Source organism: Petromyzon marinus, chromosome 25 (assembly GCF_048934315.1).
Source record: "Petromyzon marinus isolate PM22_M1 ecotype Great Lakes invasive population chromosome 25, UKy_Petmar_22M1.pri1.0, whole genome shotgun sequence".
NCBI lineage: Eukaryota > Metazoa > Chordata > Hyperoartia > Petromyzontiformes > Petromyzontidae > Petromyzon > Petromyzon marinus.
In genome coordinates this window covers 19810079-19822778 of record NC_133691.1, presented here as the reverse complement: position 1 = coordinate 19822778, position 12700 = coordinate 19810079, and the positions used below count along the sequence as shown (strand labels likewise).

Here is a 12700-nt window from a genome sequence, read left to right as displayed (position 1 = left end):
CTTGCCCAACCCAACCTAGACTGCCCCGGCCAGATACCAGACCCCCCCAACCCCCTGAACCCCCCTGGACCCCACCCGAACCAACCCCAAACACATGCCGGACCCCCGCAGACCCATCCAAAACCTCCCTGGGACCTGCCCAAACCCACCCCAGACCCCACCTAGACCAAACCCGAACTCCCACTGGAGCACCCTGGACCCACCTTGGAGCCCCACCAGACCCACCCTGAACACCCCCCCCCCCCAGACCTCCACCAGACCCTCCCCCAGACCAGCTCCGAATCCCCGCCCCACCACACTTGCTGTTCTGCCTTCTAAAGACCATTCAACCTATAATTTATAACACACACAGATGTCTTAATGTACCTCCGATTAGCACGGTTGGCAACATATGGTGAAAAATAAGTTCAACATACATACAACCCACAAACCTCGCTCCCATTCTGTTGGATCACAGGTGCGTCTTACCACCGCCACCATGCCCAATGCACAGTGGTGCCTGCAAAGACCACAACCAGAAAGGATTGACACATTTTCTACAGACCAAACCCAGACAGGCATATTTCTCAGTCAGCGTAGGACCTTCGGTGTATCAATACTGTGCACTAAATTGTAATAAACTTAAACAGAATTCCACCAGATATCGGTACATATTAATTCCTGCCACCTCGACTGTCTTGAGTCGAAACCAGACAAGTGGCAGTCCTACTGCCAGTGTCAACATTTTTATTTATTTAGGGGCTTATGCTGGGTGACAGTCACTCAGTAAAACACGTGCTCCATGAGCGAGCGTCCCTCGCTGTTGTCTCGCCCTTTAGGAAGCTGGGCATCCCCTGCAGTCTCGGCCCAGCCCTCATCATGGTCCAGCCTCCTCAGCGGCATGGGGGCCACGGCAGCGATGATGGCGGTCGCCAGGTCAGAGCAGCTGTGGCGCTCGCACTCCTCTGCAAGGCCCCGCCAGCCGGGCGAGGGGCACACGGCGTCGTGCTCGATGGCTTCTCGGAGACAGTCTAAGGAACAACCGTGGAGTGGTGGTGTCAGCAACACAGTAAGTTGAGGTACAGGTGCACCATTGCAATTGATTGTTTGCAGCACTGCTTGTGGAGGCACCTCCACTCGAGGCAGATCTTGAGAACCTGTCTACAGAGTATTTGGCCTATATTTACCGACGTCATGTAACAATACGGAAATGGCCAATCGACTAACTGTGGTGTACACCTTTTTACGGCAGGGTGACCAAAGGTAAGATCATTTTTAGATAGGAGTGGCCAAAAGTGGGAGAATTTAGATAAAAATTTTCTGCTGCCATGCCAGGGAGAAGGAACAACAGTGTGTTCACCATCACACCATGGTAGCTAATTATCTCAAATTCGACAGTTTCATTTGCAAGACAAAGTCCGTGTTGTAGATGGTGGATCCAGAGCTGCTGGGGAGGACCGTGGTGAAGGAGTGTGCATCATGGCGGCGGATTGACCTTCACTCACACTCGCCGTGCAGGTTGATGAAGGAATAATATTTCGTCTCACTTATTGCCGAGTTGCTGAAATTGGTTTGGGTGGCCCTTTACAGTTTAGCTACGCAGATCTACAAGGCACTCGAGCTTCTTTGCTACAGAAAGGCAATGCTTAATTGAAGATGAATTAAATTTGTTCAAAAAATTTTCATTGAATACTTCAATCATCACTATTGTATAGTTTTATCTGAGTCTGTTACCATGAGGCACACTTGTAATGCTGATTCTTAAACCGAAGAAAACATAAAAGGTGGCATTTGAAACACAAGAAGTAAGCTGATCCCCAAGGCTTGAAAAGGTATTGTTGAAAAAATATAGAACAAATGTACAAAAATATGATAGAGTGGGAGAGCAAGCGAGGGTAAGGAAGCATGAGAAAGCGAGATAGCGCAAGAGTCTGGCGAAGCGCATGGATGTGCGTGGAGTTCATGCATATGGCTTCAGCAAATAACACAGAGAAGTTCATGTGTTTACATCTAGAGAATTGCGTGTGCACATACGCATGTCGTGTCCTATCGCGCAACTTAATTAGCGAACTAACAGTGTTCCTGGTCAGCGTATTCCGGTTTATGTATATTTTTGCAGCTTTTCCAGCTTGCCCCGTAATCGAGTTCGGCTTCGAGAGGTTTTACTAGACTAACATTTGATTTTTCTCCAGTGCAATGAGCCATTCTCTGCCCCTGTTGGTGTATTTCGAATATTTATCTCTGGATCAGCAGAAACGTACAGAATCTTCTTAAGTGATATGTGCAGAGTAATAATTTCCTTTGGTGACTCTAAACAAACGGTGTAAATTCCACATTCCTATGGTCGGAGAGAGTCTATCCATGTCATGACCGATGCTCACTCTATACAAAGCAGCACATCAAAACCTTGCCCATCGTGGGGGTTACGTTCCTGACAATAGCCGCAATCATAAAAAACACAATTCGCAAACTCAAAAAATATGGTTTGGTTCCCGGTTCGTAACACGAAACCCCCTCCTTTGTTTTATGTTCGCCTACATGAACCGAAACATGAAACAGGAAGTATTTTTTTTATGTAAATGATCAGTAATATTATAGATTGAAAACGAAAATATGTATATTCTTCTGCGGCAGGATTGCGAGCACAGTGCAGTTAAGAGTACCTACATAGTACTTATTTACGATGCGCAATGTACAGGTGTGGTGCCACAACAGCGAAGCCACTCCGTGGGAGCCGTGCCTGCGGCGGGGGTGCTGCAGCAACAAAGCCACCCGGCTTCCGTCACAGCGCTTCCCCCAACACCCCCCACATGAACACACACACACACACATCCCCACATAGAGCCCCGAGGGGAGGTCACCTGGCCGACAGGTTTTCACCCAGAAGCCCTCTTATGGAACAGAACTTCATAGTTTCCTGCGACCAGGGAATTGAGCGACCTCCCCGAGGCTAACGTGCACCGCGGCGCCGTGACCTGGGTTGTAATTACATGGTCACGACGGGGGTTGCTGAGCCACCGTGGATAGAGCACCTCGATACTCGACACGGGTCAGCAGGCAGGTAAGGGGTGGGGCGGAGTAGCGAGCGGCGGAAAAGCAGGGGGCCCTCCCCTTGCACAGCGTGTGTAGGGGGTGGACGTCGGAGAGAGCACTAATCCGATTAGCAAAGAGCGGGAAATCCGAGGCTCCGGATTGGACGAGAGGCCAGCGGATTAGCGGCACGTTATTTTTGATGTAGGGACGATAAAAAGGGAGGGAAGTCAAGGGCAAAGTCTCTTTTGTTCGGGTTCTTCTGGAGTGAGGGATCGGAGGAGTCATCGTGCCCTGCTACTGGAACGTCCGTGAGATGAGTCGCAGAGCAGCTAAGCCCGGTTCCCAGCAAAAGCTACGTGCAGCCTCGCCTTTCCACGGCTTCCTACACCTCGAAATCGGATTGTAAGTACGGAGGAGAGAGGTAAGACAAAGGGGAATATCCCTTAGGGAGAGTGAGTAGGGAGAGATGGGACATATTGAGTCCTATCTCCCGGCTGCCGGGAGATAGGTTAGACCTGCCCTGCTGGCCCACACTGACACGGGTAGATTAGCTTCGTTAATCGGAGAATAAATCGCCAGTAGACAATAAACCTTGTCGTGTTGTCCCTGCGAGTGCGGAGAGGGGTGCATGGTGTTGTAAGCCTTCTCGTTGTGGTTGCCTGTGTTTGCGCACGAGCGTGTAATTTACCCGCGTGGGTGCAATCGCCACTGTGCGGCTCGTGGTTAGCGTGTGCGAGAGGGGCACGGCGGCGTACTCGCGAGGTGGTTCATACAGCCCTTTAAATCATGCCTCGAGGGGCCGCAGCGAGGGGGGGGGGGGAGTCGGAGAGCCGTGGGTCGCAGATGAGCGGGGAGTCGGGGGTCAGCCTCCCCGACACAGGAATCTCATGGTCAAAGCCGCGAATGGTCGAGCCATGGCAGCACAAACGGTGAACTGTACCTCAATAAACGTGGTGGAAATAGCCAAATCCACGATGGGAAAACCCGCGATGGCCAAGATTTTGGTGTACTTAATTTAATGAAATCAGACAAGTCAACAGCTGAGTCTGCCCTCAACTAAATTTTAACCTCCAACCTTCCAAATGCAAGTTGAGCACTCTGCTAACAGTGCCAAGCAGCTGGCTATTCATTGCCATGTGGCTGTGTAATTACGTGTTCTCTGTCGGAGAGATGCATTTGTCCTTCAGGGGCTCTATAGGTCCCAATTGCAAATGTAGTTAATTAAGTGCATGCTGTGCTGATCATGCAGCGGTGATGTACAGCTCACCTGGCCCGCAGCTGTAGATGGCACGCAGGAGCTGCATGGCGTAGCAAGTCCGCTGGGCAGACACCAGGACTGAGGCTACCAGTCCCAGGGATAGCATGGGGAGCCGTCCCCGCCAGCCCTGAGTGAGACCCCGGACTAGTTCCACGCTGGCACAGCGGAGAACCAGGTATATGCAGTCCTCTGCGAAAGCCACGGGGGCATTGATTAATTAATTTGCTTTGACCGCCAAACAGTCCAAATATCAGTGGTCACTACGCTCGAAAAAGCACAAGCACTTACTCATCTTTATTGGTGGCCCTGAACCACAGAAGGACATTCTGTAACTCCTCTGATGGGGGAAGGAATTTAAACAGGAAGGACTACCTTGATTTGGTGCTTTAGAGACTGCAGGAATTACTCTTTGGTTTTTTCGGTAAAGTCACGTGGAAATAAGAAATAATCATAAAATTACATAATAGCATACGACGTTTCGATTGCAACGCAAGCAATCATCATCAGGTATAGAAGAGCTAAATTGAAGAGAGAGAGGAAACACAGAACCGCAGATATATATACAGACAACTAAGTAGAGGGAGTTAACACAGAGACACAAAGAGACACAACGTACGGAGCACAGAGAGATAGGGTCTATGTGCCGAGGCCTTAGCATGTAGGGGAGACAAAGAGAGATGGAGAAGCACATCAAATCGAACAAGATTTAGTAAAATTTGGAAGCAATATAATGCAGCACAGAGGGTCTATCAAAACACAATCAACGGATGGTCTGGCTGATTACGTTATTTCAAAGATTGCTAAATTATAGGTTAAGAGTGATAGAGTACAGATCGCAAACACATATATAGACATCTAAGCAGAGAGAGTTAGCAGAGAGATACACAGAGAGAGACACACACATGGGACACAGTGAAACAATGCTTCTGTGTCGAAGCCTTAAATAGAGGGATAGGGGGGGGGCGGAGACAGAGAAAAGGAATACAAATTAGCATGGACTGGACTGAGCAAGTAGAGGAGCCACGCACATGCCGCTGCAGCGTGGTGAGGGGGGGGGGCACAAACATCAGATTAGCATGACCACAGGGACTGTGGAGAGAGACAAGACACATACACGTAGACACAAAGGCAGAAACACAGGTAGAGACAACACTGAGACACAAACTTAAGTTAAGTGTGACATTTGAGAGAGACAAGACACATACACGGAGACACAAACAGAGACAACGCAAAGACACATACTTGATACCTCCCCGTAGAGGTGGTTCAAACTTGATTTGGTGCTTTCGTGACTGCAGAAATTGCTCTTTGGTTTTTTTCGGTAAAGTCAGGTATAAATAAGAAATAATAATAAAATTACATAATAGCATACGACGTTTCGATTGCAACACAAGCAATCATCAGACCGCAGCCCCTTCGCCAGCATTGACTCTTAATACCTCTCACACCACGGTTAATGGTATGGTTTTACAACATGGAGTATGAGTAGCGCCTCGCAGCTGTCTCTCTCCCCCTCCTCTGTTCCGACCATGGACGAACTCGTCCGTCTGAACGGGGCCCGTAGCTATCCGTGGTGCTAAAGTTGAGGCTTAAAGGCCGTGATCTGAACATGGCTCTTTCACTCCAGCGCTGTCCTACCAGACAGTCTCGTCCCTTCACCTGATGAAGGCCGCTTGTGTTGTGGCCGAAACGTCGTGAGAATATTATTGTGTTATTTTATTTTATCAATTTATTATTTTATTCTCATTCTACGTGACTTTACCGAAAGAACCAAAGAAGATGAATCATTGCAGTCACGAAAGCTTTAAATCGAAAAATAGAAGAGCTAAATTTAAGAGAGAGAGGAAACACAGAACCGCAGATATATATACAGACACCTAAGTAAAGGGAGTTAACACAGAGACACAAAGACACACAACGTACGGAGCACAGAGAGATAGGGTCTCTGTGCCGAGGCCTTAGCATGCAGGGGAGACAAAGAGAGATGGAGAAGCACATTAAATCGAACAAGATTTAGTAATATTTGGAAACAATATAATGCAGCACACAGGGTCGGTCAAAACACAATTAACGCATGGTCTGGCTGATTACGTTATTATTATTTCTTATTTCTACCTGACTTTACCGAAAAAAACCAAAGAGCAATTTCTGCAGTCACGAAAGCACCAAATCAAGTTTGAACCACCTCTACGGGGAGGTATCAAGTATGTGTCTTTGCGTTGTCTCTGTTTGTGTCTCCGTGTATGTGTCTTGTCTCTCTCAAATGTCACACTTAACTTAAGTTTGTGTCTCAGTGTTGTCTCTACCTGTGTTTCTGCCTTTGTGTCTACGTGTATGTGTCTTGTCTCTCTCCACAGTCCCTGTGGGCATGCTAATCTGATGTTTGTGCCCCCCCCTCACCACGCTGCAGCGGCATGTGCGTGGATCCTCTACTTGCTCAGTCCAGTCCATGCTAATTTGTATTCCTTTTCTCTGTCTCCGCCCCCCCCTATCCCTCTATTTAAAGCTTCGACACAGAAGCATTGTTTCACTGTGTCCCATGTGTGTGTCTCTCTCTGTGTCTCTGTGCTAACTCTCTCTGCTTAGATATCTATATATGTGTCTGCGATCTGTACTCTATCACTCTTAACCTATAATTTAGCAATCTTTGAAATAACGTAATCAGCCACACCATGCGTTAATTGTGTTTTGACCGACCCTCTGTGCTGCATTATATTGTTTCCAAATGTTACTAAATCTTGTTTGATTTGATGTGCTTCTCCATCTCTCTTTGTCTCCCCTACATGCTAAGGCCTCGGCACAGAGACCCTATCTCTCTGTGCTCCGTACGTTGTGTCTCTTTGTGTCTCTGTGTTAACTCCCTCTACTTAGGTGTCTATATATATCTGCGGTTCTGTGTTTCCTCTCTCTCTTAAATTTAGCTCTTCTATAACTGATGATTACTGCTTGCGTTGCAATCGAAACGTCGTATGCTATTATGTAAATTTATTATTTCTTATTTCTACGTGACTTTACCGAAAAAACCAAAGAGTAGGAAGGACTACCATTCACTTCCTGCAAATTTAAAGTAATTTTACCAACCCCCGTGAATTTTTGTGTACGTTGAACTTCCTTCAAGGAGTATGTAGCCAACCGTGCTAATCAGAGGTGCGGCAGAAGGACAACAAACTAAAAACAAAAAGCAGTTCTAAAGAAATGAGTTTTCAATCCAGATTTAAGAGTGCATAGCTCCAGTGGCTTCCTAATATCAGAAGGAAGAGCGTTCCAGGAAGTTAAGTTGATCTCAACCGGGAGTTGAACTCATGGGTTCTAAATTGCGAGTCATCTTTATCAAATCATAAAATATATCCATGCAACAGCTCTTCACTTAATTCACTTACACTGCTGGATTATATTTGTTCCGCCTGAGGACGACCGCTTGTGTTGCGATCGAAACGTCATGATTTATTTTATTTTATACCTATATGACTTTACCGAAAGAACCAAAGAGTATGGATTCCTGCAATCACGAAAGCTTCAAATCAAGACTTAATTAACTTGTTTATATAACTGTAGACGTTTTAAAACCATGCTTCTGCACAAGTGCACCACAAATAGCAGGTAAATTGCCACCTACTGAAATAAAATCCATGTGGCTGAACAGTGTAGCGTGCGCACAAAGCACGCATCATAACCTCACCCATGCTGAAAGAGTCACAGGTGTGGACATAGGCAAGAGCTCCCTGCACTCGGCCTTGGCAGCACAGGGCCTCAGCTGCCTTCCCGTGGGCACCAGACCCGGCAAACACGGCGTGTGCCAGCACCAAACACAGAGGGGCAGTCGTTGGCTCCGTCTCACCATGCCGGCAAATCACATCTCCTAGTGCTTCGGAGAATGTTAGCCTGGATGCAGACACACCATCACACCACAGACAAGCATCACCTCTGTACATAATGCCTGTATAGCAATCCCTTGCCAACCGCGGACTTGCCTACCACGAAATTCATGTATACACCTTCTTTGGTTCTTTTGGTAAAGTCACGTAGAATGAGAATAAAATAATAAAATAACACAATAAAATTCTCACGACGTTTCGGCCACAACGCAAGCGGCTGTCTTCAGGTGAAGGGAACAGACGTGTCGGGACGACAGAGCTTCAATGAACGATGTTAGGATTCGTAGCGACTTTTAAGCTGGTTGGGAGAAGTGAGGCACCTTGACAAAAGGATTTACATATCAATTAGCTGAGGGATTAGCTTGTGACTGGTCACAGAAATGGCTATGTTAAAGTCAAAACCTACACATCCACAGAGGCAACTAGTAATTTAGCATTGAAATAGCTAAGGGATTAGCTTGTGCAAATAGCTGAGGGATTAGCTTGTGACTGGTCACAGAAATGGCGATGTTAAAGTCAAAACCTACACATCCACAGAGGCAACTAGTAATTTAGCATTGAAATAGCAAAGGGATTAGCTTGTGACTGGTCACAGAAATAGATGTTAAAGTAAAGGCCTACACATCCACAGAGCTTCAATGAACGCTGTTAAGATTCGTAGCGACTTTAAGCTGGTTGGGAGAAGTGAGGCACCTTGACAGAGGGGGTCTACATATCAAATAGCTGAGGGATTAGCTTGTGACTGGTCACGGAAATGGCTATGTTATACACGTTTTATTATCTGTATACCAATTTACTAAACGCAGCCTGTAAGCACGGGTCTGCAACACGCAATTTACAAATGTTGTGGGGATGCGGTTCTACTCTGCACCTCCGCGCCACCCATGGGGCTGCGTCATAGCCTATCAGCTGTCTGTCTGCTTTGTTGTGATTTTCGAAGGCCAAAGACCGTGTCGTATCGCAACCATAGAGGGAGGTGTACCGGAACTTACACTAAAAAAACACAGCATCCATGCATCCTAACTTTTTAAATGAAAAGTACCAACACCACCGATCCAGCCAGCAGCACAACTGATCCAGCCACCAGCACCACTGTGACTGCCTCCTCGCCTGCCTCCTCGCCTGCCCACTCATCTATCATTGATGACTTGGAGGAAGAGGGGAAGGGTGAGCTGAGCTCCTCCTTCTAACCACCCCTTCCCCCATCATCTTATTTTAGTATCTTGCCCTTCCCCCGCACCTCCGAATAGGACGGTTGGCTATGTACGGTACAAAAGAAGTTCAATATAATACATACATTTTCATCATCACCGTTAATATTAAAGGTATGTAAAGTTAATGTAATGTTCATGTTTATTACGTTATTGTGTAATGTACTGTATTTTATTGTGTTTAGTTAATAAACAGGCAAGTTAATTAAGCTACGACGAGTCTGACCATGGCCCCTATACTTGACCAACCACGGATTTGCCTGCCGTGGCTTTTTCCAGGAACCTAACCCTCTCGATTAGCAAGCGATTTCTGTACTTCGTGTATTGTGTTAATATCAGCATTTGGGGTGACATAAGTGGCCAAATATGTGAAGGAAGTGGTGTGAGTGTGATTCTCATGTACATATCGGTGCTGTGTCTGTGTGTGTATCTGTATGTATGTCCATGTGTCTGGTAATGTATCTGTGTGTCTGTATTGGCTGTGTGATGCTGTGTGGAAGCTACCTGGCTTCTTTTAAAAGCTCTGGGTCTTTTGGCCACAATTGTGTCCTCTCTACTCTATGCTTACAAAATTTGGACCCCTTTAAACATACATCTGTGTTAGCTTGAAACATTCAGGCTGGCCTGCCTGCAATCCATGCTGGGTTTAAGCAGGCTGGATCGTGTGGGGAGCTCAAACATCTTGAAAGAACTGGAAAGAGTGCCATTCGTGAGCTTCTCCTGCAGGCAAGGTGACATTGGTTGGGTCATGTAGCCTGCATGCCAAGCCTCCTTGTGGCGAAGTAGGTTCTGTTTGACCACATGGAGAATGAGCAGGCAGAGAAGACTGGTGATGATTCACTGCTGAAGGGATCCGAGGAGGAATCAAGCAGCGAGGATTCGTCAACTGTCTTCTACAGCGTATAAATCTACTCTGACTTTTAAAGGAGGCTGCTATCCTAACTCTGTTTGCACGTGGACAAGGACATTGCTGTCGAGGACTATCTGTATATATATTAATAAATAGTTTATGATTTAACATGTCTCAATCATCTCATGTCTTTTCATACGAATCACGATGTGAATGAGGAAAACTAGAAATTATTGTTATTTTGTATATATTTTTAATTTTGGTTTAGCACGTAGGCTTTCGGGCCCAATATCATCCATAGAGGTGTTTTTTGGGTTAGATCGCGTACATATTTAAACGTGTCGTTAAAACCCGCCACCACTCGACACAGCCAACTAGTAAGGGTTGTCACGGAAACAGAACAAGCCAATTCGTCACTGGTACTTTGGAGAGCCAAGCCACAACATTTACAATCGGAGTACGACGTTTTGCCAGTAATTACAACTAGCTTCATCAGGCGACAGCCAGATTTGTGACACTCTCGCGCAAAGTGGGGGGGGGGGGGGAGATTACCGAGTCAACGTACATTATGCATGTGCATTATGAGAGCCCTTTGATCTTGTCCTTCCTGTCTATTGTGTATTAAAATAGCCGTACCAATGGTAATCCCTATTGAAGTATGCTGCCCTTTATAGGCATGCATTTAAATAATGTATTATTTGTTGGCACCCGTGTTCAACAGTAACAGAGCACACGTGCCAACAAGGACACTCAGTTGATTTTAATGTTGAAGTTCTGTGCAAAACTAGCTACTGCTGGCCAAGAATAATTCGAGAATCTTTCGAAATTGAAAGAAAAATTTACAGTTCGGATAGCTACCGCCTTTGTGCTGTGTGGAAGCGACTCATCAAATAGTACATTAGATGAAACTCCGAGTACCCACTCAGGAGGTATAGTGGTAAAGCAGTGGAGGAAAAAAAAGCAATTTTTTTTATTTGCCCTTGTTGAATGATAGAGTCGATACACACAGCAAGCGAGATTAAGAAAGTGCATCAGAAGAAATAACGGAGGTGAGAGAGAGAAGACAATTGCCTGCTGGAGAAGAAAAGGCATTCCTACCGAGGGAGACAAGTTGAGAAAGATTTTGATCATGGGAACCGGTGGCGTGGCTCGATCTTCCCTATGTGCGCAACACGCTACCGAAAGAAAACAGAAAATCCTATTCAAAGGCTAAAATAAGCTCCATTTTTTGTATAATAGCCCGATAAACAATAACCCCATACATAGACTGAGGAAGAAAGGGAAGAGCCTGAACAAAGGGGAGGAGATTACGACGGAGATGGGTTGGAGGTGGAGAGAAGGGGAGAGGGGAGGTCGTAAAGGCGGCTGCACATTCAAGGAAAGCGGCATAGAAAGAGTTGAACGGGGACATGGAGACAACAGACAAAGGGTGGAGAAAGAGGAAGAGAGGATCTTTCAGTGCTCCCTACAGGAAACCCACAAAACTGAATTTCCTAAACTCGTGTCGCCTCCGTGACAGCAGCACCACCAACGCCACAGACTCACGCTCCCCTAATCGATAATACTATCTCCATTGCCGACCAGCCACGAGATGGCTGCTCTCAACACCTCGGTCGTGGTGTATGCAACAAAAGACTTCCAGCTGGTGATCAACCGGCCATTGCGAGGGTTGGAAATAAACTGAAGCACGGGGCGACTCCCACAACCTTCGGGTATTTCCCAACTGGATGACGTCTTGGGATGAAGCCAGAAGTAAGCCAAATCCGCACTCAATAAATGGGACAAAAATCCCAGAGAAGCCTCCAGAAATGTCACAGGAGGCTCGGGTGTGAGAAACCAGACTCCATGTGGGGTCCTCCAGACCTTTGCCCTCCAGTTCATCAACATTTGTAAAAGCAGGACGTCTCATAGGTACATAGCATGGGTGAGGGACGATGTTGAGAACCACGTTCAAAGATTAGGCGCTTTGACAGGTTGGGGTCCGAGTAAACTTTTAATGGAGCTCACCCTACGACATTACGGATAGAAGGATAGTGTGCCGGCACAATCCGGACACCCTGCTACACCGAAACACTCTGCTGCATAAAACTCCCTGGTACAGCTAAACACTGGCACGATTACGCTCAAATACACACAAACTCTTGCTCGGCCAGTTGGTACACAGGTTGTCAGTTGTGGGGGACGCGGGCCCCCGGCTCCCCCCCCGGGGGAGGGCTGATCTCGAGAGGGCTGCGGGCTCCGGACTCCTCGCTCGAGTGAGAGCAGCCGCTACTCGACTCCTCGCTCGCGGTGAGAGGGCTGCCGCTCTCCGGCTCCTTTCCTCACGCCGCAGCCCCTCGGGTCCGCAGGTCCTGTTTGTGGGGCATAGCTCGGGGCTGGCACGTGGCTGCCTGGAATCAATCCGTCGCTTCTCAGCCACTCAAACGCGACGTCTCTGCTCACACAACTCCGCGCACCACTCACACGAGCTGAACGGGGGGTCAGGGGTCAGAGC

At 47.2% G+C, this 12700-nt stretch overlaps 1 protein-coding gene across 1 annotated transcript; it reads right to left on the bottom strand.

Moving 5' to 3' along the window:
- Nucleotides 1-258: 258 nt before the first annotated feature.
- Nucleotides 259-9291, bottom strand: LOC142929159 (clathrin heavy chain linker domain-containing protein 1-like). The gene is made up of 3 exons (XM_076069811.1): nucleotides 7950-9291; nucleotides 4280-4459; nucleotides 259-1010 (listed from the first exon to the last, which is right to left on the bottom strand). The coding sequence occupies exons 1-3, from the start codon at nucleotides 8200-8202 to the stop codon at nucleotides 763-765; spliced, it is 681 nt and encodes a 226-aa protein (XP_075925926.1). The 5' UTR covers nucleotides 8203-9291; the 3' UTR covers nucleotides 259-762.
- Nucleotides 9292-12700: the final 3409 nt, after the last annotated feature.

Excerpts from the sequence above, each read along its gene's own strand:
- LOC142929159 (XM_076069811.1), bottom strand. The coding sequence starts at position 8,202 with ATGTACAGAGGTGATGCTTGTCTGTGGTGTGATGGTGTGTCTGCATCC. Across the intron at positions 4,460-7,949 it reads CTGTGACTCTTTCAGCATGG|AGGACTGCATATACCTGGTT; the intron begins GTGAGGTTATGA and ends TGGCTTTCGCAG. Across the intron at positions 1,011-4,279 it reads CATCTACAGCTGCGGGCCAG|ACTGTCTCCGAGAAGCCATC; the intron begins GTGAGCTGTACA and ends GTTGTTCCTTAG.